Consider the following 24,625-nt stretch of genomic DNA (forward strand, 5'->3'; position numbering starts at 1 on the left):
GACCAAACCTAAACCTAAACTGCTGATTTAAGCAGTGACTTAAGACTGGAAACATCCTGTATGTTAAGTAAAACTCATGAAATTGTACTGCCTCTGAGTGCAACTCTCTTTTCTTAATTCACAACCGTGTTGTGAAATGATCAATAAATGACACTGTACCTTGAATAATGCTAATAATTTATTCAATGATTTGAACAGTTGCTCACATCTGGCCACATGTTGCACTGTTGTGCAAAGTGTGAATTTTGTTCTTGAGAGGACATGCTTTTGTAAGAAAAGAAGTCAGCAGGCACTGATCATTCAAAAAACAAGAGTTTATTAGAAAACTACTTCCTTTACAGCCAGTGATGCTTTAGAGAAGAACCTGTTCTAAATCATCTGACCACACCTGTCTTTCTTTTCATTTATTACACTGATGTAGACCTATTACTACACATTATATAGCTTTTATTCTACGAGCAGTGTTTTATTGTATTTTATTCAGTATCCATGACCTGAACAGATTCATCGACCACATCCAGAGTAATTGGGGTCACAGTTTTGGTCAGGACAGCTGTGGTGCCAGGCTTATACCTGTACTGTCCCTCTCTGAAAAACAGACAGACAAGAAGGAGAACAAGTGTCATTTATTTTGCTGACAAAAAGCCAGAGAGTCATATTCAAGTGTATTGATTGGATTTCTTAAAAGTTTTTGTTAAGAGTTTACCTGGGGATGAGAATCAATAATCAACTATTTTTTTCCCCAGAATTTCTTGTAGCTTTAGCAGCAGAAGAACTAAGAAACAAATCTGATGAAAGGTGTGTATATTTTGGTTCACCTTTTTCCCTTCGTTTCGGGCTTGTCGTAGCCTCGTAGGTACTCCACTCCAGCTTGCGTGATCACACACAAGTCCACATTGCTGCCTGAACCCAGGTCACAGAAAATCCCTGCAGCGATGGCGTCCTTTACGAGCTGCTTGGCCTCCTCCAGCTGAAAAGAAGAGAGCAGGAGGAGAAAAACAGAAAATGTTCAAGCAGGTTATTAGAAGCTATGAATAAGAAAATGACAGGACTGAGTAGGTACTGATCAGAATAACATCTAGAGATCACATTGGAGGGTGAGACAAAACTAGTATGTTAGTGATTTATTTTCAAGATGGAGACATGGTGGAGAATGCAGTAGTTTGTACAGGAGTTCAAATTTTCAACTCTTTAAAACTTTCAATTCTTTTTTATCACAACAGACATCACATTAGTTTTTATGCCTGCCATGAAAGGAGAGCAGAAAGTCATTCTCACCTCCATGTTTGGTTTGAATCTGTCCTCAAATACAGAGACAGCAGCTGCAGCTCCAGATCCTGAAAGTGCAATCGAATATTAGGTTTGCATTTTGTCCAACTGTCCAACCAAGTCAAACTTTATTCATTCAGCTTTATTTTTAGGTCTGTAATAACAAATAAACTTGAGAAAAAGATGAACTGATAGGCCTGGTTACCACATAGAGACGTACATGGGCGCCAACTTAAGCTGAACACTGGGGGCAAAAAATGTCAGGCTATGTAATGTTAAGATGCGATGTGGTGAGGAGTAGGGATTAATATTTTCTCAAAAATTACACATTTTCTATCCTAGGAAGTGAAACATACTATCCTGATGTATGTGGGTTCCAAACCTGATCACTTCAGTGTATTACCTAGTGGTATTAATTGTTATCGAGGCAGAAGATTGTCATTTCAACATTAATCAACATTATAAAGAACATGATATTAACTGTGCAGGGTGCGTGCAGTTTGACCTTCACTGCGGCTGCATGCGAGGATGAAATGTCAAGTTCAGCCTGTGATCTGTTACTGTCTGACTGAACAGGCTCATGGAAGAGATATTTTATTTTCTTCATATTTTAAACTAATGAAATTTGTTAAAACAGGTTATTTGGTGTTTTCAATGTCATGATATTGAGCTGAAACAGATTCCACATTCTGTTTGCGTTCAGAGGCTGCTGCTGAGTGCAGCAGACAGCTCACACCATGCACACTTGTGTCACACTGTTCAATATAGTCAGCTTAATGAAGTTAATGATGACTCAAAGATAAAACGCAAAACTCTTAAAAAGCGCTCATTCACTTCATGTGAGGCTTCAGATGGATTCTCCAGGAGATTTTGGCGTCTTTCTCAGTGAGGAGCACTTTTTGCCACAGCTAGCAGCTGAAGGTAAATCCATCATATCCTGCAGTATTTCAGACAGAAGTCTTTTGGATGAAGTATAAATCCAGTGTTCTTGAAGCTTTGAGCTTCACTTTGAATTTTGTCTGAGATTACAAATGTTGCAACAAACAGGGCATTTTGTCCCTCCAGTGCAGCGCCAAATTTGCATCTTTACTGTTCAATATTTCGAAGTACACAAAGCTGGTGACAGATGTTGTGTTGTATGTCTCATTCAGATGGTAGAGACACAAGTTAGTGTACTGAGTGCATTAATGATCAGAGTGTTTGAATTCATGCTGCTTTGCTCATGTTAAGTAATTAATCAAAGTGCTCAGCGTGCTCGGCTGGTAACACATATGAGCAACAAAACACACACTACCCCACATGTAAATTAAATCTTAAGAATAATATAGCATATGATATGACCTTATTTTCCTTTCCTATCAAATGCCATTAAAAGTAATTAGTCTATGACTATCTATGACTGCATTTTTTCCTGCTTTGCCTAAAGACTGGGGGGCTGCTGCACCCCCAACTTTAAATTTTGGGGGTCATAAAACCCAGTGCCCCCTCATAGATGACACCTGTGGAGATGTATGCAGTACATTAAACACAGAACCACGTACCCATGGTGAGGAAAGGCAGTTTGTCATAGGAGCCATGTGGGTAAACACTGTACAGGTGAGCTCCTGTCACATCAACTCCTCCAACGATCAGAGATGAACCGACATGACCCTGGTACCTGAAAAAACACAGATGTCACTACTGCTTCCTGCGTTCTCTGTCTGGACATGATGTTAATGATGAAAGGAGATCATTTTGGATACATGAAACTGGGAATGAGAAATGTTTAACACATGACCACCTCTCTCACCTGAACAGCATCTGTTTCAGCTGCCGGGTTACCATGGCAACGAGGGGAGGTCGGCCAGTGTTGAGCGAGTGCAGTTCCACGTTGGATGCCATGATCTGTGTGGTGATCTCTGCATCTGCAGCCACACCAGCGCCACAGCAGCTACACAACATACAGGAGTTTAATAGTACTTTTGCTTGGTCTTAGTGGCATAATGCTCCTTTTTTCAACTGCTGCTCAACATTTAGAAACCAACTCTGTGTGAAATCTGTTGTTTCAATACCAAGTTAGACAAAAATACATAAAACCTCTAAAAGCCTTTCTTCACCCTTTATATACCTAAAAATGAATTGCATGATTTTTTTGAGAAAAAACATAGAACACATACAAAATACAATAATTCAGTGGATGCTTTTTGTCCAGATGGACTTCATTTTTTTCCTTCTATTTACATACATGTGGGAGAAATTTGGGATTCAGTCTTGTCAAAGGATACTTAAGACACTAGAACAAGAGGAGCTGCTGACTGAATCCCCAAATCATCAAAGTAAGGGCCAACCTGCATTTGGCCCTTACTTTGATTTGGCATTTATAAAGTATTTCATGTGTATGTGTGAAGATAATATATGGTTATGTAGAAATGGTAGTAACAATGGTCAGGAAAATTCATAAATGCATTAACTCTAAGATTTATTGATAAGGCCTGCTGTGAACTGGGTCATGATGGTTTGTTTTTAAAAAGTGGGTCCCCAGAAAGAAAGGTTTGAGAAACACTACTGTAAAAGAAGAGTTACAGTGGACATATGAGTGAGGACACAGACAGGCTTGTCCTGCTGTGGAACTCTGGTTTCACTCACTAGATCTTTGGAGCGATGTAGTGAATCTTCATGCAGTTTTTGTCAGCCACCACCATGTCGTCTGTCGCCCTGGTGTCTGCTCCAAGGATCACGCCATCCTGACAGACAAGAACAGGAAATACTCATCACATCTTGCTGATGTCAAGGGTTTACTTCCTAAACACTGAAACAGCTTCCAGGTTCATTACTGGCACACGTGTCATCCAGGAAGCTAGAACACCAACCTTTCATGTACAGATATTCATTTAAAGCATTAGTCTAGAATGGGGGTCTGCAGCCTGCAGCTCCGGAGCTGCATGTGGTTCTTTAGCTCCACTCCAGTGACTCCTGGTGCCTTTGGCATTTTTCATTTATCATTGTTGTAGGTTTCTGAAAAAGTTGAGACAACTCAAAAGTTTAAGGAAACGTAGTGCAATAGATTTTTGAGTTTTGAACCCAATTCAAACTCTTACGTTTTGAAAAAGTTTGTTGAGATACTTTACTTTTCTTCTTTAGATAATAGTTTTAAGATTTCATCAGCTAACTAAAATGTGCATCACATCCTGCATCTATGGCTCAGTGCCTTGTCCTCTAGGTTCTGATGGTGGCTTGTCTTCTTGAGTCTCCATAAGTTAGCAGTGAAGAAAATGTCATCAGGGAAAATTGAGAATTTAATAGTTGTGGCTAAAACAGATGTTTTTTTTCCCTCTTTTAGCCAAATATGGCTATTTTGAGCCTAAAGGTTGCAGACCCCTGGTCTAGAAAATAGCACAGGCATATTTCTAAAAGCCTGGTTTCTGTCAGTAGGCAGATCATCACCTTGTAAACAATCCCAGCGATGGTGGTCCCTGTCTTTCTGGCATTGGGGGCTTTGTACCCAAGCTCTGACAAACTGGACTCCAACACTGCATTCCTGGTAATATTGAATGAAGATGAGACCGACAGATGAACAGGAAAGCAGACACATTCAGATTAGTGTTGATTCACAGCAAACCTCCTCTCATCCTGCCATAGACTTCCTACAGTTCAAGGTTGTGTATAATGATAATAAATGTGTATTCTGAGTTTTCACACCACAGAAACATGTTATTAACCACCCATCCAAATTTGAAGGATTTAAAAAAATCACTAAGTATATAAAATTAGGTTTCAAAATCATGAAAAAATGAGCAACCTGAAACATGGATGCTCTGTCTATCAGCTTTACTGGACATGTCCAGACATGTTTGAGCCACCAGAGCCAGAGGACGGTGACAGAATGTTTTATTTTTCTTCTGTGTCGGGTTGTTGGAACTGAAGTGAGCTGAAGTGAACTGCCGGACTGATTTGGACTGAGAGAGTCACTGTTTGTAACTGACTGTTAGAAAGGGTGAGTGGAGGAGGAAGTGGTGTTGTGTGTGTGTCATTTATTTGCGTTGGCTTATATGTTGTTGGGGGACCATGGCTCTGTCTCAGGCTTTTCACATGTTTTCAGCAACTATCTTCTAACATGTAGAATGTGTTTAGAAGAAAAACTCAGTCTTTACAGGGATAGTTCACCTAAAATTTAAAGATTCAGTCATTATTTACTTACCCTCATGCCAATTCAAGGTTGGGATTATTTTGTTAGTCCACAAAACACTGCTGGAGTTTCACAGAAAAACAGTGTTGCAGAATCTCCAAAACAGTGGATGAAAATGGTGACCAGTTTTCAAATGTTAAAAACAACTGGAAAAAAAACATAAGCTGCCTCTATCCTGCTTGTCTAGCATAATCCAGGTCTCCTAAATGCCATTTACAAAACTTATCTTCATGTTGTAAAATTAAATTTCAATCACAGGCAATGCTATTTAAAGTATTTCAATCAGGGACTCGTAATCTCAGCATTTCTAAAGTACAGTCTACTGCTCCATAAGAGCTTAACTGTGTTGCTCTTACTTGAAGTCCGTACAGCAGCATCACAAGAATGCCATGATCACACTGAACTATCTACTCATCCTCATGCTGATTGAAGGTCAAGTTTAGTTTTTTAGTCCACAAATCACTGCTGGAATTTCACAGGAAAACTGTGGTGCAGAAATGAATATGGACCAGTTTTCAAGTGGAATAACCAACAGAAAAAAAACATAAAATGCTTCCATACTGCTCATCTAGTGTAATCCAAGTCTCCTAAAGCCCCAATATGCCAAGTTGACTGAAAAAAAATTATTTTCACCATGTTTTTAGCCTGAATCTTCACTGTAGCTCCTTAGCTTGGAGCCACGTTCATGTGCACACTGTCTGAACTGAGAGTGTGTGGTGTGATGGTGTGTAAACAGCATGTCAGGACTTAAGGAGCTTTGGATTACACCAGATGAGCAGAATGGAGGCATTTTAAGTTTTTTTTTTCTTTGTTTTCTTTTCTTTTTTGTTTGTTTGTTTGTTTGCTTATACATTTGAAAACTGGTCACCATTAACTTCAATAGTTTGGGAGATTCTGCAACACTGTTTTCCTGTGAAACTCCAGCAGAGTTTTATGGACTAAAAAACTAAACCGAAATCAGCATGAGGGTGAATTCTCTCTTTAAGGTTACCACAGGAGACAGAGAATGATCACTACAATTTATAAACTCAGTAGAAAGCAAGACAGAAGAAGAAACACGACAGAAGCTCATACATTACACCCCTTTATGAACATTTCCTCCTGAGCACCATTTTAGCCTCAGTAACAGTAGATAATAATGACAGTCTTTACCTGCGGCTGTTTTCGAAGCAGAAACCTCCAGTCTGCAGCTCACAGGGCTTTAAACTGTGAAGCATCTTCAAGTGTGAACACAGTAGAGATGAAGATGAAGCTGAGAAGTGATTGTAAACTGAACAAAACCCCGTGGATCAGGCTGTGTGTCAGCGCTTTTCACGGATTCTTTACTTTTACTTTCACTTCTTCAGCACAAGCCAAACCTCCCTGCTCTCCACTGTAAAGAATATCCACATAAGAGTTTGACAGAATGATTTCTCATCAAAAAGCCTGAAGTGACAGCACCTTTAAATACTTTTTCCCTGAAAAAGGCTCTGATTTGGCAACATAAGAGAAAAAAAGACATCTCATTTTGCTCTAAAATGAACTGCTGATTATACATACAGACATTTCTTGCAGTGTATTAACTTTTGACAGCGTCATGATGGAACCTGGAGGCCTAAAATGTCGGCTCAGGTGACACACGTCAAAATAAACATAAATGTAGCCATCCAGTTTCATCTTCTGTTCTTGCTTTTTGAAAATAAATTTAGGAGTTGGCCCTGAACTCTAACTTAAGCAAATTTGTTTTCAAAGAAGTTAAACTACAAATATATCACATGTATTATTAGATTTATTTTACACTTTAATTTGAAATCACCTGGGTGTACTATTTTGTGTCTTGGTGTTGTAGGAAGTGGGATTCAACACTAAATGAAGTTACTGCTGATGGTAAAATATGAAATTCAACTCCAGCTCCAGCAAGCTCCATCTACTGGTATTTTAAGGCAATACAGTGGGGTTCAAACTTATGGATCCACAGGTCACATCAGCACAAGTATTGTTATGATGTTTATTTTGTGTACTGGATCAAATGTTCTGTTTGGTGAATGTGTCTGAATACAGTAGAACGTTCTGTATTAGAAACTGTAGAGAGAGAAAACAAGAGAAAATGTCTGAGAGATAGTCGGTGCAAGTTTGTCAATCAGCTGTGATGCAGACAGACTGCTGGAACTGGAGACACTGAAGCAGCCACTCAGATCACCCAGCCTGTCCTTTGACCAACAGAATCCTGCTGCGAGGTTCAAGGGAGACTTTTTCAGCGGTACAAATGTTATGGAGCAGCAGCAGCAGCAGCAGCACAGTGCCTGTGGCCTGGAGAGGAGAAGCTGCTCCACAGCTGTCACTTAGGATGAGAGCAGGATCACATGTCTGACACTTATGGAAGCCAATTTCTGCCACTGAAACAACGCATGATGCTGCAGCTGCTGTCAGTAAACGCACCGCCATGTGGGAGTGAACCAAACAAAACTCATTAAGCAGATGTGGCTGGTGTTGACAAACATATGTTCTACTGTTCGGTTTTCCACAAAAAAAAAAAAAAAGAAAGAAAGACAACAACAACAACAACAACAATAAAACCCACAGCCACTATAGTTTTCCTGATTTTCAACTCAGCTTCATTTACATAATACCTTTGATACACACAAATTACAGTAAAACAACACAGTGAAAATAAAAAAGAAGAATTACAACAATAAATGAATGAATAAATAAATAAATAAATAAATAAATAAAAGTCATTAGAATAAAATAAAACTAACACCATCGATGAAAAAAACATGTAGGCTAAAAGTCAATAGTTGAAACTAAAAGCCAGATAAAGATATAGGTGGTGATATTGATTTATTAATGCACAAACATAAACATTTTGCACTGAAAAGGTTGATTTCACCTGTTTATTAATTTAATATCATAATGCTCTCAAAATGTAAACCTATTTATGGAAACATTTTGTGGCTAATTAAATTTACATCCCAAAAACTTTCATTAGTGAAAACACATTTTTCACGGCTAAATCTTTTTGAAATGACAAACATATACAAATGATGAGGAATAAAAACAAGATGTCAAATACCAATGTTTTATGAGAAAAAAAATGACAAAGGGAAAGGGAATATGTGAGTCCATACACTGCTTTGTTTTTGTTTGTTTGTTTTTTAGGAAAATGTTGCAGATTATACAGTTAAAGAAGAAAGATCAAAAAATACAAATCAATAGAATAAAATAAACACCAAGGATAAAATTGTGTGGAATTAAAACCAATGTTTAAAATTTACAAACTAATGCTATGACATTGCTGCAAACTAAAAGGCAGATTAAAAATATAAGTGGTGACATTGATTTATTAATACATAAATGTGAACATGTTAAACCTAAAAAAAATGATTGTATCTTCAAAAATAGAGTTTAGTAATTTTCATAATATATGGATATCCAAATGTAAACCTATTTATGGAAACATCCCAAAAACTTTAAGTAGTGAAAACACATTTTTCATGGCTAAATCTTTCTGAAATTACCAAACATGTAGAAGTGGTCAGGAATTAACACAAAGATTTTTAGTGCATTAAAGAAACTAAAGCCTTATTTAGGCTAGATACACACACACACACACACACACACACACACACACACACACACAAACCTTTTGTAATATGCAAATCTTTAAAGGAGGAACAACAGCTCCTTTGATAGTTGCTGACCTCTGCCCTAAATTCAACAGATCAGCCATTTAGAATTTATTTTGGAATGTCACAGTTATTGTCATTTTCAGGTATTATACTTCAGTAATATACTTTAACAAATTATTAATTTAATCAAAGATTAGTTCTAATAAGATTTCAGCTAAATCTGGTTTGAAATGAATAAATCCAGATTTAAAATTAAGCAGAGCTCTGTTGCACAATTAAAAACTAATTTTCCTTCAGTAAATCCAAATTTAGGGTGGCACGGTGATGCAGTGGTTAGCACTGCTGCCCCACAGCAAGAAGGTTCTGAGTTTGATCCCCCAGCTCCCCGGCTGGGGCAGGGCCTTTCTGTGTGGAGTTTGCATGTTCTCCCCGTGTCTGCGTTGGTTCTCTCTGGGTTCTCCGGCTTCCTCCCACAGTCCAAAGACATGCATGTTAGGTTAATTGGTGACTCTAAATTGCCCGTAGGTGTGAGTGTGAGTGGTTGTCTGTCTATGTGTCAGCCCTGTGATGAACTGGTGACTTGTCCAGGGTAAACCCCGCCTCTCGCCCAATGTCAGCTGGGATAGACTCCAGCAGCCCGCGACCCTTACGGAATAAGCGGTTACAGAAAATGAATGAATGAATGAATAAATCCAAATTTATTGATGTAACCCAAAACTAAATAGATGAATAAATATGAAGATCCTTACTTAAGGTTAAGTTTCTGCTGCTTTTTATTCCTTAAAGGGATAGGTCACCCAAAAATTAACGTAGTTGTCACCTATTCACCTGCATGCTGTTTCAGGGTTGGGTTTATTTAGTTTAGTCTATGACTAACACTGACACTGCTGGAGTTTCACTGGAAAACACTGTTGAAGAATCTCCCAAACAATGGAAGTGAATGGTGACTACACCAAACAAGCAGTATGGAGGCATTTCATGTTTTTTTTTTTTTTTTTTTTTTTTAACTGGTCACCATCAACTTAAATTGTTCAAGAGATTCTGCAACACTGTTTTCCTGTGAAACTCCGGCAGTGTTTTGTGGACTAACAAAATAAAGCCGACCCACAGTTGGCAGGAAGATGAGTAGATAATGACTGAGGATGAATTTTCATTTTTGTGTGAACTATCCCTTTAACAAAAATGTTTCTTTATTAGCTAGCTAGCTAAAATGTTAGGCCTTGTCATGAAACAGAGAAGCTCTAATTTCTCCACCACCAGATGCTGGAAAACCTTGAAAACACTTGAATTTTAATGTTTTCAGTGCCTGAAAAATGTTTGGATTTTGGACAAATTGCTTGAAACTGCTTGATGTTGTAATCACATTACTTTCATAATAACTTACTGCCTGACTGGATTAATTAGTTAACACTTTAGATGAAGAAATGAAATGAGTCCGATTTTTGCTGAGCCAGATTCTATAGGAAGTTAATGATTAATAGTTAATTGATTAATTGCCAAATATGATTTTAAATGATTAAACATGAATTGATTGGTAATGTACAAAATGTGTAACCCTAACAGACAGGTGACACATTTTGACATTGAACTTTCTGTCACTAAACATCAATTTGGTTGATAAAAGCACAATAACATCTGATTTAATGTGATGAAGAAGTGAAATAATCACTTTGTATATAAATATATCATTTACCACTGGAAGGTGCTGGACAAGACTGAAAATGCTTGAAAAGTACTTGAATTTGTCTTTAGAAAAGATGCATGGACCCTGAAATTGTGATTTTATTTAACATGTACAAATCTAATTTTGAGGACCTCAGAGAAGACTAAGTCTTGGAGGGGGCCTGGACCCTAGGTTGGGAACTAATGACTTATGTGGTGGGACTCCTCCAGCAGTGCAGAACAGTGTTGAATGCAGCCTGGGCCTGACTCCTCCCTTGTACCAACGTCCTTATCAGAGCCAGGCAATATAAGGCACCTGTGGACCTTTCCTCTCCCTCTCTTTTCCTGCCTCCTGCTCTGTCCCTGCTGTAGCTGTGAATGTCTGCTCACACCAGGTATGTGCCTACAAAAGCCTGTTTGTGTACAATTGTACTTGGACTTTAGTCTTGTTAAGAATGTGCAATGTGTCAGCTGGCCAGGTACCATTGACTTCCCTCCTGCCCTGCTGTGTATTAGAGCCCGGACCTCGAGGTGGTGAGTAGGATGGTTCATCACCAGTTTTAATATGAGGTGTGGTGAGCCTGGCTAACTGTATTTTCTGCCCTTGTTTCAGGTCCTCCTGCCCTTCACGTTTGTGTGTGAGTAGTTGCACTGGGACACCATAGACTGCACCATTTTTCTGTTTGAGGATTGCTGTACCCACTTGCGGTGAATAGTGGTAGCACCCCTAGGCACTCCTCTGAGTAGTCTGCCTCTCCCAAATGGTCTTCAGCTCAGTTTTCTTAGTTCTGTTAGTTTTGCTTAGGTTAGACTGAGTTTTTAACTATTGTTCTGTTCGCTCTTTTTTTAAGAATTTATATCAAGGCCTCTTAACATATATTGTAATAAAGTAATTTAATCTAGTTATTTTTGTTATTGCTTGTTTATTAATAATTTTATTCTTTTTCAGCAGCTCCAGCCCCTGCTATTGTTTTGATTGTTCTGTTATCAATAAAAGTTTGTTTTAACTGAGTACACGTCTCTGCCTGTTTATCAGTAATGAACCTGTGTGCCTTACATCTACCCTATACACAATATTTAAGGTGCTTTAAGTATTTCCTGGGGTGAAATTCCCCAGGTGGCGTTGTCTGGCATATTTTCTATTCTTCCCTTATGTCGTTATTCCATACCCACAATACACTCAACACCCCTCCCCCTACACTTAGAATGTAAGAAAAAAGAAACATGGATTCTATGATGGTACACAGCAGCTCTACTATAATGAATTGAAACAAAATACATGCAAACAAACTAATGAAAAACAAGTTTGTATAAAATACGAGAAAAATATAAATTCCATGCACATATGTGCGTCAGTAATCGTCATGGAAACAGAAGGATGGAGCAGGTATAAAAGGCCTGCGGATTATTCCAGTTTCTCTCTTCACTTGGATTTTGACGAGTTGACTTGCTGACCTGCTGCAAACCCAAACTGTGAAAAACCATCTCTCTGTTGGAGAATCTACTGGAAAGCGACTCTTTTTGAGAAGCTAAACTCTTGTATCACTCAGCTGTAGAGGCTGAAAATGGCCCTCAGTAGACCACTGATCGATGTGGGTCACCTGCCGAGGGGAGACGCCCCTGCGATGGATCTTCATCCAACAGGTAAGACAATTTTTATATTTATTTTAGCGTTTTGATTAATCACTTCATCCCTTAAACACTTCAATGCTTCCTCAGTACAGAACCCAGTGTCAGTACTTGAATTTAAAGGCGGACACTTAACATTATGTTATTAGGCCTGATGGAGAAACAGATTTTGCGAAAACAGACTTTTACTGTGTAAAATGATGAAGTGATGGACAGAATGTCTTAAATATTCCTAGTGTGAGGACTGGAATGTGTTAATAATTAATGTAATGATATGAAAACACTTATTTTGGTTTGAGGGCGTTACATTGATAAAATTTTTCCATCAAAATTACAGAAACAAAATGGCGACAGTGCCAAATTTCGTATAATGCTAAAATGTTTTACTTATGCACCATGGAAACGATGGGACTCTTAGATTCGAACGTCAGGGTGTCGGGATGTAGCCTGCAGCTGCATGTTCTTCTGTGCTGTATAGACTGATAGAATGTTTCTGAGGCTGAACTGTTGTGCACTCGTTTGGCCTGTACACTTGTTGGTTGCACATGATTGAATCAACGTACTAATGGTCCACTGTGCGTAATGGCGCATGTAAGGCAATGAAGGTCATGTCTGGTAGTTGAATGATGTTTGCCTAGTCGCGTGCATCTTTTTTTGGTTCCCATGTTGTCCAAATTTCCTGCTGATCCTGCCGGTCGTCTCATGCGTAAAAGCGTGCGGCGCGTAACCAAGGAGCTCCTTGTCTCCCCTTGTTTACTGTGTTTCGGAAGTAGTAGTAGTAGTCGTAGTAATATAAGCAGTAGTAGTAGTATAATTCTGACGCATTGGTAACGTCTGTCAAGGACCACAAGGGTCACGGAAATAGGTAGTAACTATTTTTTACAATAAAATAGGCAGTGATAATTTATATATATATATATATATATATATATACATATATGTATACATATATATGATATACATTGTCTACATATAAATACATATACATATAAGTAGTTAATTATTTCATATTTTAATGGACAATAATTAATTAAATTAAAAACTAATTAGCTCTCTATCTCATCAAAATATCAAATAATTAATTACTTTGTAATTTAATAGATTAATTTATACACAAATTTATTAATGCATATTTTTTTCATATTTATATTATAAACACAACAGGACAGATAAAAACAAACAAAAAACTAATAACTCTAAACATGAATAAATTAGTAAAAGAATAATAAGTAATGATGTGCAAAACTTTTCATGGCACATATAAATATACTTAATAAATAAAACGGTGATACTGACATTGTTATGTTTTTTGGGAGGGTCTTTTATAGCATGTGTATATTGAATGATAAAAGGTAAAATAAATATTTATACTAAATAGTTATAACTATAAATAGTTTTAAGGCCTTGTACGATTGTACAATTACTTATTAATTAATTTAATTTAATTAATTTATCTGTTCTCTTCTCAGGGGGCATGAACTTCATCATCCTGCAGGCCCCCTGCAGCATCCTGCAGCTGGGGGCTTCCCCTTCCCTGCCTTCCTCCTGTTCACGCTCCTGTTCCCATCCCTCCTCTTGTTCCTGTTCCTTATCCTCCTCCAGCTCCTTCACACTCTGACAGACTCTGACTAGGACCAACAGCCACCCAGGATTGGAAAACTGAGGCCAGGGTGCCACCAGCAAAGGCCACCATCATCTGATATTGTTCTGTGTTCACATTGGGAGCATCACCATCACATCCCACTCTCCCAACTTTAACTCCAGTAAGTCACCTCTGGACAGCACTTGGATCTACATCAACAATAACAAGAAACATGCTCTGGACCTTAATGAAATAGGTCTTAATTTGCATTTACAATGGTCTTAAAAAACCTCTTTAAAAGTATAAACTGAATAATCTGAAATGTCTTAAAATGTCTTAAATATTATTTTGACATTATTTTTGGTCTTAAAAATTTGTTGGATTAGTTTAACATTAGTTTTATAATGTATGAAGCCTGCTGCACCTTATGCAACACAATGCTCAGATTAGGAACTCTGGGTAAAAAGGTATTAAAGTCTCATTGGAAGTCAGAAAAACATCAAACCTCTGTAAAAAGCCATAAGCAAACGTCACCGTCATCACTCAGTATTGTTCCTTGTTCATACTGGGAGCATCTCCAAAGTCTGGCCCACGACTTTGCCTACTCTGAGGTCCCCAAACCAGATTTGCACGTTAATTACAATTACAATTTCAGAGTTCGTACGTCTTTCAAATTTAAGCCCTTTTTAAGCATTTTCATCATATTAAATTAGATGTTATTGTGCTTTTATCAACCAAAATTGTGTTTTGTGACAGAAAGTTTAATATCAAAATGTGTCTCCTGTCTGCAAGTAGACCTCTGTCAAATTGGCTTACTATTAGGGTCAGGTGTCTGTTTTATGTCTGTTGGTCCGTGATCGCTTACGATTGCCTCTGTAAACAATCTTTCAATTCTTCTATCCTCCAAGAAAGTCTGGGATTGACTCAAAATAAAGTGTCCATATTCATGGCAATGAAGGAATATGTCACCCAGTGCATGTGGCTCATCATTGAGTTTTTAATAAGTTTTAGTCCTAAAAATTTATATCATCAATAAATATTACCAGACTTGCACAGTAAAAAATTGCACCAGAATTTAGTCGAATCAACTAATCTGTAAATATACAAGTTTTATTTATTCAAACTTAAAACTTAAAATATTTTTATTTATTTACAGAACACATCATAACTTATAAACTCCTAAACCCCTAACTTGATGTCTTTTTACTTAACAGTTAATTCTCTAAAGCAACATGATCAGCATATAAGTAGACTTCCCATCATGCATTGTTACAGTGCTAAAAATCTCTTGAGACCCTGAGAAAATGTAAAGGGAAATTTGTAATGTGTGTCAGTGTGACTGAAAAGTTTTTGAATTCAACTTAATATCTTAAGCTTATTGAACATGTTTTCTCAAGTACAAGTGAATAAATAAATGTTTATCTGGCCAGAAATCATTACAAAATTAACATCATCTTAAAATTCTAAGGCAACCCAAATACTAACTTTTTTTTAAATCAAACAAATCCTTATAGTTGGATGAAGTTATATACATCCAATTTCATAAGTAAAGTTCAGTCAGATTGAGACAAACTGGTATTAGGGAAATGTAATAAGTTAGAAAGCTGTCAGGAACTGAGAGTGAGTAAGCGGGAGCACACCTGACAGATGCAGCTACTGGAGATGACAGAATATGACTGAGGAGTTCTGTCTGCAGGTGAGCCTTCTGCTGCGATCTTATCTCTCAATTACTGCACCCAGTACATTCCTGTCAGCCACACACATGCATGCACCTTCACATTAAATGCAAAACATCTCAATGTGGAGCACCAACATTGCGAGACGGCTCTCACAACTTGTTCGAGAGGGAGAAAAGCAGGCTCATCATGTTTTGGCCACGGTTGCCGAGACATGACCACTGTGATATAAGAGGTGACACAGTCCATCTAGCCCCCATTTGTTTTGTGGTGCACATATATACTAGGCATTACGGTAAGGGAACATTAAAGACTGATTTCAATAAAAGTAATCTTCTTTTGGGTGCAATCTCACATCTATTCAATCAGTCAGTCTGCCTGTCGGTGTGTATATGAATCGATTAATGAATTCTTTAATCGATCCATCTATTAATTATTTAAGCAAGAAAAAAAAAAACAATCCATGCAATTAATATAAAAATATTTCCAGTATTCAATCGATTTCATATGAAAAAGAAACTACCTCAATGTATAATGATAGTACACCACCTCAGAGTGTCTCTCACACAATTTCAGGGAAGCCTGACGTAGACTTTCAAAATGAAAGCCATCTAAATTGTCAAGTATTTTCAGTATTTCCACCTAAATTCAGATTGATATATATAAAAAAAACTACCTGCAAAAACATGATATTGCAGTACGACGGCAGGTGAAGAAGTGCTCATGTGCCTAAAACCAGGAATAAAAATTGCTGAATTGAGACTAAAACTAGATTATCAGTCTAATTTGACAGCAAAAACAGGAAAAATATGACAGCTTAGAGGGCTTTAATTTTGAAAGCCTATATTAGACTTCCCTGAAATTGTGTGAGAAACACTCTGAAGTGGCGTACTATCATTCTGAATCATAATTGGTCTGTGGAAATTGGTAGTCTGTTTTTAACATCAATCTGAATCGGGTGGAAATACTGAAAATACTGGACTTTTCTCAAGGCTTTAATTTTGAAAGTCTACATCAGACTTCCCTGAAATTGTGTGAGAGACACTCTGAGGTGGTGTACGATCATTCTGAATCATAATTGGTCTGTGGAAACAGGGACTTTCCTTTTAAATAAAGAATCTGAGTATTTTTTTTCACTTTGCACAATATTTATCATAGGTCAAACAGACAGTAACATAAATCCAAACATAAGATTAGTTTCAATTTATTAAGATTCAATTTATTTCATTTTTAGAGCTAACTAACCAAACATTAATTTCAACCAGGACATGTCTGCTTCCATGAAGATACATTTTGCTACTGTGGACAGACATATATTTATTAGATGCAATTTGTATATCTGTCTGGGCCAGAGGTTCCTACAGTGTGAGGTGGGTCTTCCCAGAGATGCAGTTCCAGGGGAGGCTAAGTGAACAGAAATGAAAAAAATATTACATTAGTGTTTAAATGGGGAACTTGAATGTGCGTGATTTGGTTCAGGTCAGAGATACTGTATTGTGGAATTTTATTGTTTCTCCCACTTTCTCAGCGTCAATCTAATAAAAACCTTCAAGGAGACTCTTATCTATTTGCTTTGATCTGAAGCTATATAATTATCATAATCACATAGACATCCAGGTATTATATAAAGCTACCTTCATGCAACACCTGCTTCATATGTACAATCATGTGCACTCAACTGTTGAGTCTGTTACTGGAAATACTTTAATGCACACAGGGTTTCTATCTCTACATCTCCTCTTATTTACATTCCAATTATTAATATTTCTTCTTTCTACATTACTTCTATTTTTACATATTCCCTTGTGTTTATAGTATTCCTATTTTTATACATTGTTTGCATCTTTAAAATCTTTTAAAATTTGTCTTGTTTATATTGTTTCTACATTTTATGTTTCCTCATGGTTATATTCCATGTTTCCATGGTCCATCACACAAGTCTCTATGTTCAGATCTGTGTACTTCTGCAGCTTCACACTGAATCTTTATGTTTTGAAATGCAGTTTCTCTCCTGGGTCAGTGTTTTTTTTACTGTCACACATTTTGTGCATATTCCTTAACACACAGTTAAAAATGCTAACAATTTAGTAACTGACCAGTCATTAATAAGATACTCCCCCTTTCTCTTTTTACCTGTTTGAAGTTTAATTTTAAGTTTCTTTATTCAATGAATGGCTCTGCCGGACAAAACAATGTCTAATGAGGCACAGTTAATGCCATTTCAAGACTATTGACTAGAAATCATTAGCTTCCTATAGACTCTATCTCTAATATCTGATTTTTTATGTTTATTTATCTAAATGGTTAACTAATTCAGTCATGCGGTAATTTATTATGAAAGTAATGTGATTACAATTTCAAGTAACTTCAAGAACTTTATCCAAACACTTTTCAAAGCTGTTTTTCAAAGCTTGAAAACATTAAAATTCAAGTAGTTTCAAGGCTTTCCAGCACCTGTATGAACCTGCAATTTATAAAGTCTGTGTTCAGTCTGGGGGGCTCAGCTTTCCTTAGATACCAGTAGGGGCCTCCAAAGGAAAAAGGTTGGGAACCACTGATCTAAGGTATTCATTTGTACATTATTTAATAGTTTATTGAGGTGCTATGCATTAACTCACAATTAATACAATAACATCTTCTGCACATAGCCAGACATACCATTACATAAAAAGGATTGGGAAAGTTTCTTTAAAAATGTCTTTTTATACAGTTACTAATTACCTGATAAAAAATGAGTCAGCAATGTAATTCAAATGTCACAATATTAAAGTAATGTAACTTGATCACTTTCCATTACTTTTTAAACTATTTTGCCTAATATAGTGTTTTATGGCTGTATTATTTCCATCATCAATTCATCAGTCGATTATTTTCTCAGTTAACTGATCAGTTCTTTGGTCCATGAAATATCAGAAAAATGCTCGCTCAAAATGACGTCCTCAAATGTCTTGTTTTGTCCACAACACAAAAATACTCAGCTTACTGTCAGAGAGGAGTAAAGAAACCAGAAAATATTCACCTTTAAAGGGATAGTTCATCCAAAAATGAAAATTCAATTGCTCCATTAATTCAGCCGATGTTTTAATTTTCTCAAAGGAGGAGAAATTCAAGCTTCTCTGCTTCATGAGAAGGCTTACTAGGCTGACTAATATTTTAGATAGCTATCTAACAGAAGGTCCGTCCCTTCTCAAATTAAGTGGGACCAAGCTCTTCTCCACCTCCTGCTTCTGTAGCTTTGTGGCTCTTTTCTTAATGCCCTTAAATGTGTAGTTAGAGGTGGTGGTTCGATCCCGCTGCCACAGGACGTTCTGGTGACTCATTCTCTGAGGAGTGCCTTATAGATAGGCAACCGGAACCCGATCTCAGGGTCCAGTCCTCTCCACACCCTCTTCCAGGAAGTGATAATTACATTTTCTGGTTTTGGTAGAGGTCCTTTGGCGATCATTCCAACTTCACAGGATACAACAAGGTCTTTGCATGCATCTCAAACTGCTTCCCCATCCCCCTGGTCTGTGTTAACACTGCAGTGATTCACCAGGTCAAGGTTACATTGCCCTCCTTACTCAGCATTTCAATGTGGTTTACTTTTGTTTATTGTTTATTTTTCTTACTTTTCCATACAGTCATAATCGTGTTTCATTTGTTGTTACATTAATCACAACATCTTATTCTTCATTACAGAATCAATTTCAATCATTATACAGCTTTTAGATATCATAATCTCTGTGCATTACCTCATTCAGTGTCCTGTTCTTGCCCCTTTATCCTGTTGTTCAACAATGGATAGAGTCCCCTGCTTTCCATACCACTTTCATATTGGCTTTAGCAGATTAGGGATCTCAACTCTTTTGACAACATTTTTAATTGGTTAAATTCCAAACAGTTATTAATTGATTAATGAGTTTATCATTAATATCCCTATCCTGTGGATAGCCTACACATTGTTACAGTTGGATAATGTAAGAATCATTTACGGTCTACAAAAATGATAAATGAAAATGCTGCAATAAAAACTGTTGATCATTTCTGTGATGTTTTTCGTTAAAGCCACAGTGAGCCACTAGAGAGGTGCAATGTGGGTGCATGCAGCTCCAGAGCCACAGGTTCCCCCTGATCTAAATACACAAAATGTCCTCCTTCCTATCACTTGTAGGAGATGCTGACAGTTTTTTTTTTATTGTTTGTTTGTTTTTTTCCAGACCAAAGCATAATGTCTTTGGGGTGCAATATTATTTTCTGGATAACCTTCCTCAGATGTTTGCTCTGACAGTACTCTGTGGTTTTTATGAAAGTGTTTACATAAGAAGCTGATCTCTGCATCCGGATGCCACAACACTGCCTTCCAGCATATCCATGTGTTACATGTAGAGACTTGTAGGCAATGTGATGGTGAGGGCATCAGTTATTGCCAAGGCTGGGAGGGTTACTTAAAAAATGTATTACAATAAAGTTACTAATTACCTGTTAAAACATGTATCTGTAACAAAATCCAAGTATCACAATATTAAAGTATTGTTACTTGATTACTTTCTGTTACTTTTAGATTACCTCAATATAAAACGTGGTGGAATTGTTTAGCCTAATATAGTGTTTTTAGGGCTGTGACTAGTGAATATTTTTGTCATTGTTTAATGTTGTTGTTTGGTCCATGAAATGTCAGAAAATGTTGAAAAATGTTGATCAAAGCTCAGGACAATGTCCTCAAATGTCTTGTTTTGTCCACAGCTCAAAAATATTCAGTTTACTGTTAGAGAGGAATAAGGAAACCAAAAACTTTCACACTCTCTGCTCACTGTGCATGGTAGGATAAATATATTGTCTTTTTAATTTGTAACTGTAATAGAAAACAGTTACCTGTATCCTGTTACATGTAATCAAGCCCCAAGCCTGACTGTATGTTATGTTGCAAGGATGAATATTTTATTGCAGTGGATTAATGAAAAAGTACCAGCTATTAAAGACTAGTAGATGGTGCTGTTTGATCTTGTACAATTAGAGTCCATAATCCATAAAGTTTGGGAACCCTGTGTCTCTAATCTGCATATTGCATGACTGTACTCTGTATGTGGATCTGAGCTGCCCTTCTCTATTATTGGTTTGCTTTTTACTGTTTCATCTTTTATACTTTTTTTTCCTGTGGATCTCACAATGAATCCATGGTTTATTTGTTGTAAAAGTGAAAACTAACAAATTATATATTGGTATTCTTTATTGATCATTACAATATTTACCTGTGGAGTTTCCTCTCAAGGTCTCGCCATCTGAGTGTTGGCCTGAGGGGTTCAGGTGTGGCTACCAGGGGCTCTGAGGGGGCACAAGTCCTGCTGTACTCCCAGACTTCTCTAAGTTCAATTTAAGCCTTTCTAAGCACGTTTAATGCAATTTAGAATGAAATTCAATGCCAAATTTAAAGGTGCAGTAAGGTTTTTAAGCCCTTTCCAATATTAAGCAAATGCTTGAAGTAAATAAGAACATTTTATCATAATACTCACATGTATATATTGTCTGGAACAGGCTCAACCCACTTTTGATTCTGCTGCCACTTAGAGTTAAAACAGCACTTTTATTTATATAGAAATCAGAGTAAGACACAGAAAAGCTGAAAGAGTATTAGGGTCTTATATTCACATGTTTCACACAAGTTTCACAGCTTTATGATGCATGTGTCTCCCCTGTATTAAATGATGCTTCAAGGATATTAAAGGGCTTGAAAGAATGTAAAGTATCTGACTCCATACAAAACAGAGCTGTGCGCTGGTTTTTAGACATTCATAAGTTTGCTCCTATTTTGTCTGTTCATTGTGATTTGGGTTGGATTCCTGGTTCAATAAGATGAAAATGTGAAATGATCAGACTGTGGAATCGCCTGCTTAATGTGTCAGAAAACAGGGTCAATAAGAAGGTTTTTCTTTGGAGTAAATTGCACAATTCTCTGTGGGTTAAAGAGATTCATTATATCTTTGAGGAAGCTGAGTTACAATATATGTATAGTAATAATTTAACATGTAGCATAAACACAATTAGAAGAAAATTACTTGTTAGATTTGAGGCAAAATGGTTGAATGATATTTTGTTAAAACCAAAATTATAAACATGTATTATGGCCCTGAATCTGATGTTATACCAAACTTATCAAGGAGTCAGAGGTGTTTGGTGTCTGAGAGCAGGAATTCTTCCTCTGAACCTTGATGTTGGCAGATTTAAAAACATCCAGGAGGACAACAGGTCGTGTGATTAAGGAGAAGCTGAAAATGAATGAAATGTCTGTTCAAAATCCAGAAATGTTGTGGTGCTCTGATGATGACAGCATGGAGTGGTTGTTTAAATTTAACATTTCTAAGTTGGCTAACTTTGTTTCTATTTGGAAAAAAAAAGGTCAGGATGGTTCATTGTTTAACATTACTTGTCATTGTTTATGTTGCTACGCTGGTTTATGGTGTGTTTCTCTAAATAATGGTGTCTTGTCAGCCTGTCTGGGCTGGACACATTGCTTGATATCAATTATTAGTTATCATGGAGACTGATCACCAATATTTAGAACTAATATTCATTTGCAGTAAAAATTTAAATTTTGGTGTCAAAATTTAGAATAACACACCTGAGATGAGACTGAATACAGTCTACTGTTTGTTTTTGTACACTATGAAAATTTGCAATAACTAAATTTGAATGTATTTTCTTTGTTGAAATGCCTTTAAACAATATTTTTTGATTATTTTAAAATAAAAAGATCTTCCAGCAGCAGTTATTTTATAACCCACACAAAGCAGTCTGAACCATCTGTGATACTGATGTGATATTGATACTTTTATTTCAGTAAATGATATGAGTGAGAACTTATTCCAATGTTATATATTATATGTTATATATTAACATGTGATAGCATGGAACCTGTCACTCAAAACTGGGCACAAGGCATCACTAATTATTACTAATATAGCTGAATATGTACAGTGACCATGCACTTTCCTCTATCTTATCATGTAAGTTGACAGTGTAACGTTACATCACTGCAGCAAATTATTTAGACAACGCAGAAGTTGGCATTGAAACTGATCATAACATTGTAGTGTTTTTAAAACTTCAGTATTTTTTATTGTAACTTCGACAGTTTCTGTTGCCTTATTGTCACACACAGCTGCAGTCTGCTTCTCTCTTGTCGTCTGTGACGCTGCGTGTCGAGGCCCTGTTGTACATCCAGACTGACAGAAATTGAAAGTTTAGCATCCAGTCAATCTTAAGAACCCCAAAAGAGTTTGGGGCGGCCCTGTTAAATCTACAAGTGGGTCTCTAGGGGTGGGCAATACCATAAAATTTGGTTTCAATCTGATGCCAAGTAATTTAAAGGGATAGTTCACACAAAATTAAAAATTCAGTCATTATCTACTCACCCTAACGCCAACCGATGGTCAGGTTTATTTTGTTAGTCCATAAAACACTGCTGGATTTTCACAGGAAAACAGTGCTGAAAAACTCCCAAACAATGGAAGTGAATGGTGACCAATTTTCAATGTGAAAAAACATCTGAAAAAAAACAAAAAAAACACATAAAATGCCTCCATACTGCTCGTCTGGTGTAATTCGAGTCTCCTAAAGCCCCAGCATGCCGTCACACCACACACACCCAGTTCGGACGACGTGCACATGCAGATTTAGGCTAAAACATGGTGTAAATAACATTTTTTTAGCTGGCAGGTTGGGACTTCCGGAGACTTGGATTACACCAAATGAGCAGTACTGGGCCTTTTATGTTTTTATTCTGTTTTTTTTTTAAACTGGTCACCATTCATTCCCATTGTTTGTGAGATTCTGCAACACTGTTTTTCTGAGAAACTCCAGCAGTACTTTGTGGACTAAAACACTCAAGTTTTCATTTTTGGGTGAAGTATCCCTTTAAGGCCAGAATCGATGATATCGATACTGATACTTTTTATTATTAAAAGCGGCGTACAAGCAGCAGTGTGCCATTATTTATGAGGGGAAAGCATGAATAGACTAGATACGCCAAAATGTAAGAATCCTTTCATTGTTCCATGAAAAGGTTTATATTCAGACACTTTTATTTTTCAGTTATGAAGTATTTATTTATTTTACAATATCATTAAAATTAAGGAATCTAAGTTATTTAGACAAGTTGTTTCAATGCGCTGAATATTTTTTGCCTGACATTTAGTCTGCTAGTTTGAAAATGTAACAGATCCAATTTGACTAAAATATTCATTTAACTACTATATACCTCATTAGCATATTTCAGCCCAAACCTGAACACGGCCTGACATTTTCTTAACAAGCTTCACTCTATAGACCAAACAACAGCAGTTGACAGTGACAGGGACAATACATGGGGGGGATTTGAATTGGCAATGACTAAATTGGGGATGAAAAAAAAAACTACTACAACTACTGATGATGATACTAATTGTCATAGATTTTATCTTCTTACCCATACATCAAAAGGAGAAAGTCCTCAGAGTCCAATATGTCTTACACTGAAACTGGTTTAATTATACTTAGCCAAGGAGAATGAAGAAATAATCAGTACACACTTTGTCTGATGTTCCCTACAATTGTGGAGTTTTGGTCCTCCGGGATAGTCTTTAAACATTCAGAGATAAGATCATGATGAACCTCTGCCCAAATAACAGCACATCTACAGCATCTAGAATTAGTCTATTGGTCTGCAAATCCAAACACAGGAAGCATGAATGTACAGTGTCTGAGACCATAGCTCAGCACCCTTTGCTCCCGTTAGTTCAGGGTCAGTGTTATCCAGACCAGATTACAGTTACGTCTTCTGCAGAGACAAGACGAATGCCTCTCCAACCTCAGCCACCATAGCAACACTATCAGGTTGCTCTCTTGTTTATCTGAGAGGAAAAGACAGCTGCACCTACTTCCCAGAAGTATGTTTGTCATGAATCAGTACAGGCCTCTCAATGACTCCAAGGCCCTAGCAACAACAACAACAACAACAACAACAACAACAACAACAACAATAATAATAATATTACAGCCCATATCCAGTGCAAGCCCA

At 37.0% G+C, this 24,625-nt stretch overlaps 1 protein-coding gene across 1 annotated transcript; it reads right to left on the minus strand.

Annotated features, from left to right (window-relative positions):
* Positions 1-293: 293 nt before the first annotated feature.
* psmb10 (proteasome 20S subunit beta 10) lies at positions 294-6,775 on the minus strand. The gene is made up of 8 exons (XM_084745952.1): positions 6,587-6,775; positions 4,693-4,786; positions 3,895-3,992; positions 3,059-3,199; positions 2,811-2,926; positions 1,279-1,337; positions 819-970; positions 294-588 (listed from the first exon to the last, which is right to left on the minus strand). The coding sequence occupies exons 1-8, from the start codon at positions 6,649-6,651 to the stop codon at positions 477-479; spliced, it is 837 nt and encodes a 278-aa protein (XP_084602078.1). The 5' UTR covers positions 6,652-6,775; the 3' UTR covers positions 294-476.
* Between the last annotated feature and the right edge of the window lie 17,850 nt (positions 6,776-24,625).

The sequence above is a fragment of the Lutjanus erythropterus genome, chromosome 20 (assembly GCF_056507025.1).
Source record: "Lutjanus erythropterus isolate fLutEry1 chromosome 20, fLutEry1.hap2, whole genome shotgun sequence".
Lineage (NCBI taxonomy): Eukaryota > Metazoa > Chordata > Actinopteri > Lutjaniformes > Lutjanidae > Lutjanus > Lutjanus erythropterus.

Excerpts from the sequence above, each read along its gene's own strand:
- psmb10 (XM_084745952.1), bottom strand. The coding sequence starts at position 6,651 with ATGCTTCACAGTTTAAAGCCCTGTGAGCTGCAGACTGGAGGTTTCTGC. Across the intron at positions 4,787-6,586 it reads TGCTTCGAAAACAGCCGCAG|GAATGCAGTGTTGGAGTCCA; the intron begins GTAAAGACTGTC and ends CAATATTACCAG. Across the intron at positions 589-818 it reads CCCGAAACGAAGGGAAAAAG|AGAGGGACAGTACAGGTATA; the intron begins GTGAACCAAAAT and ends TCTGTTTTTCAG.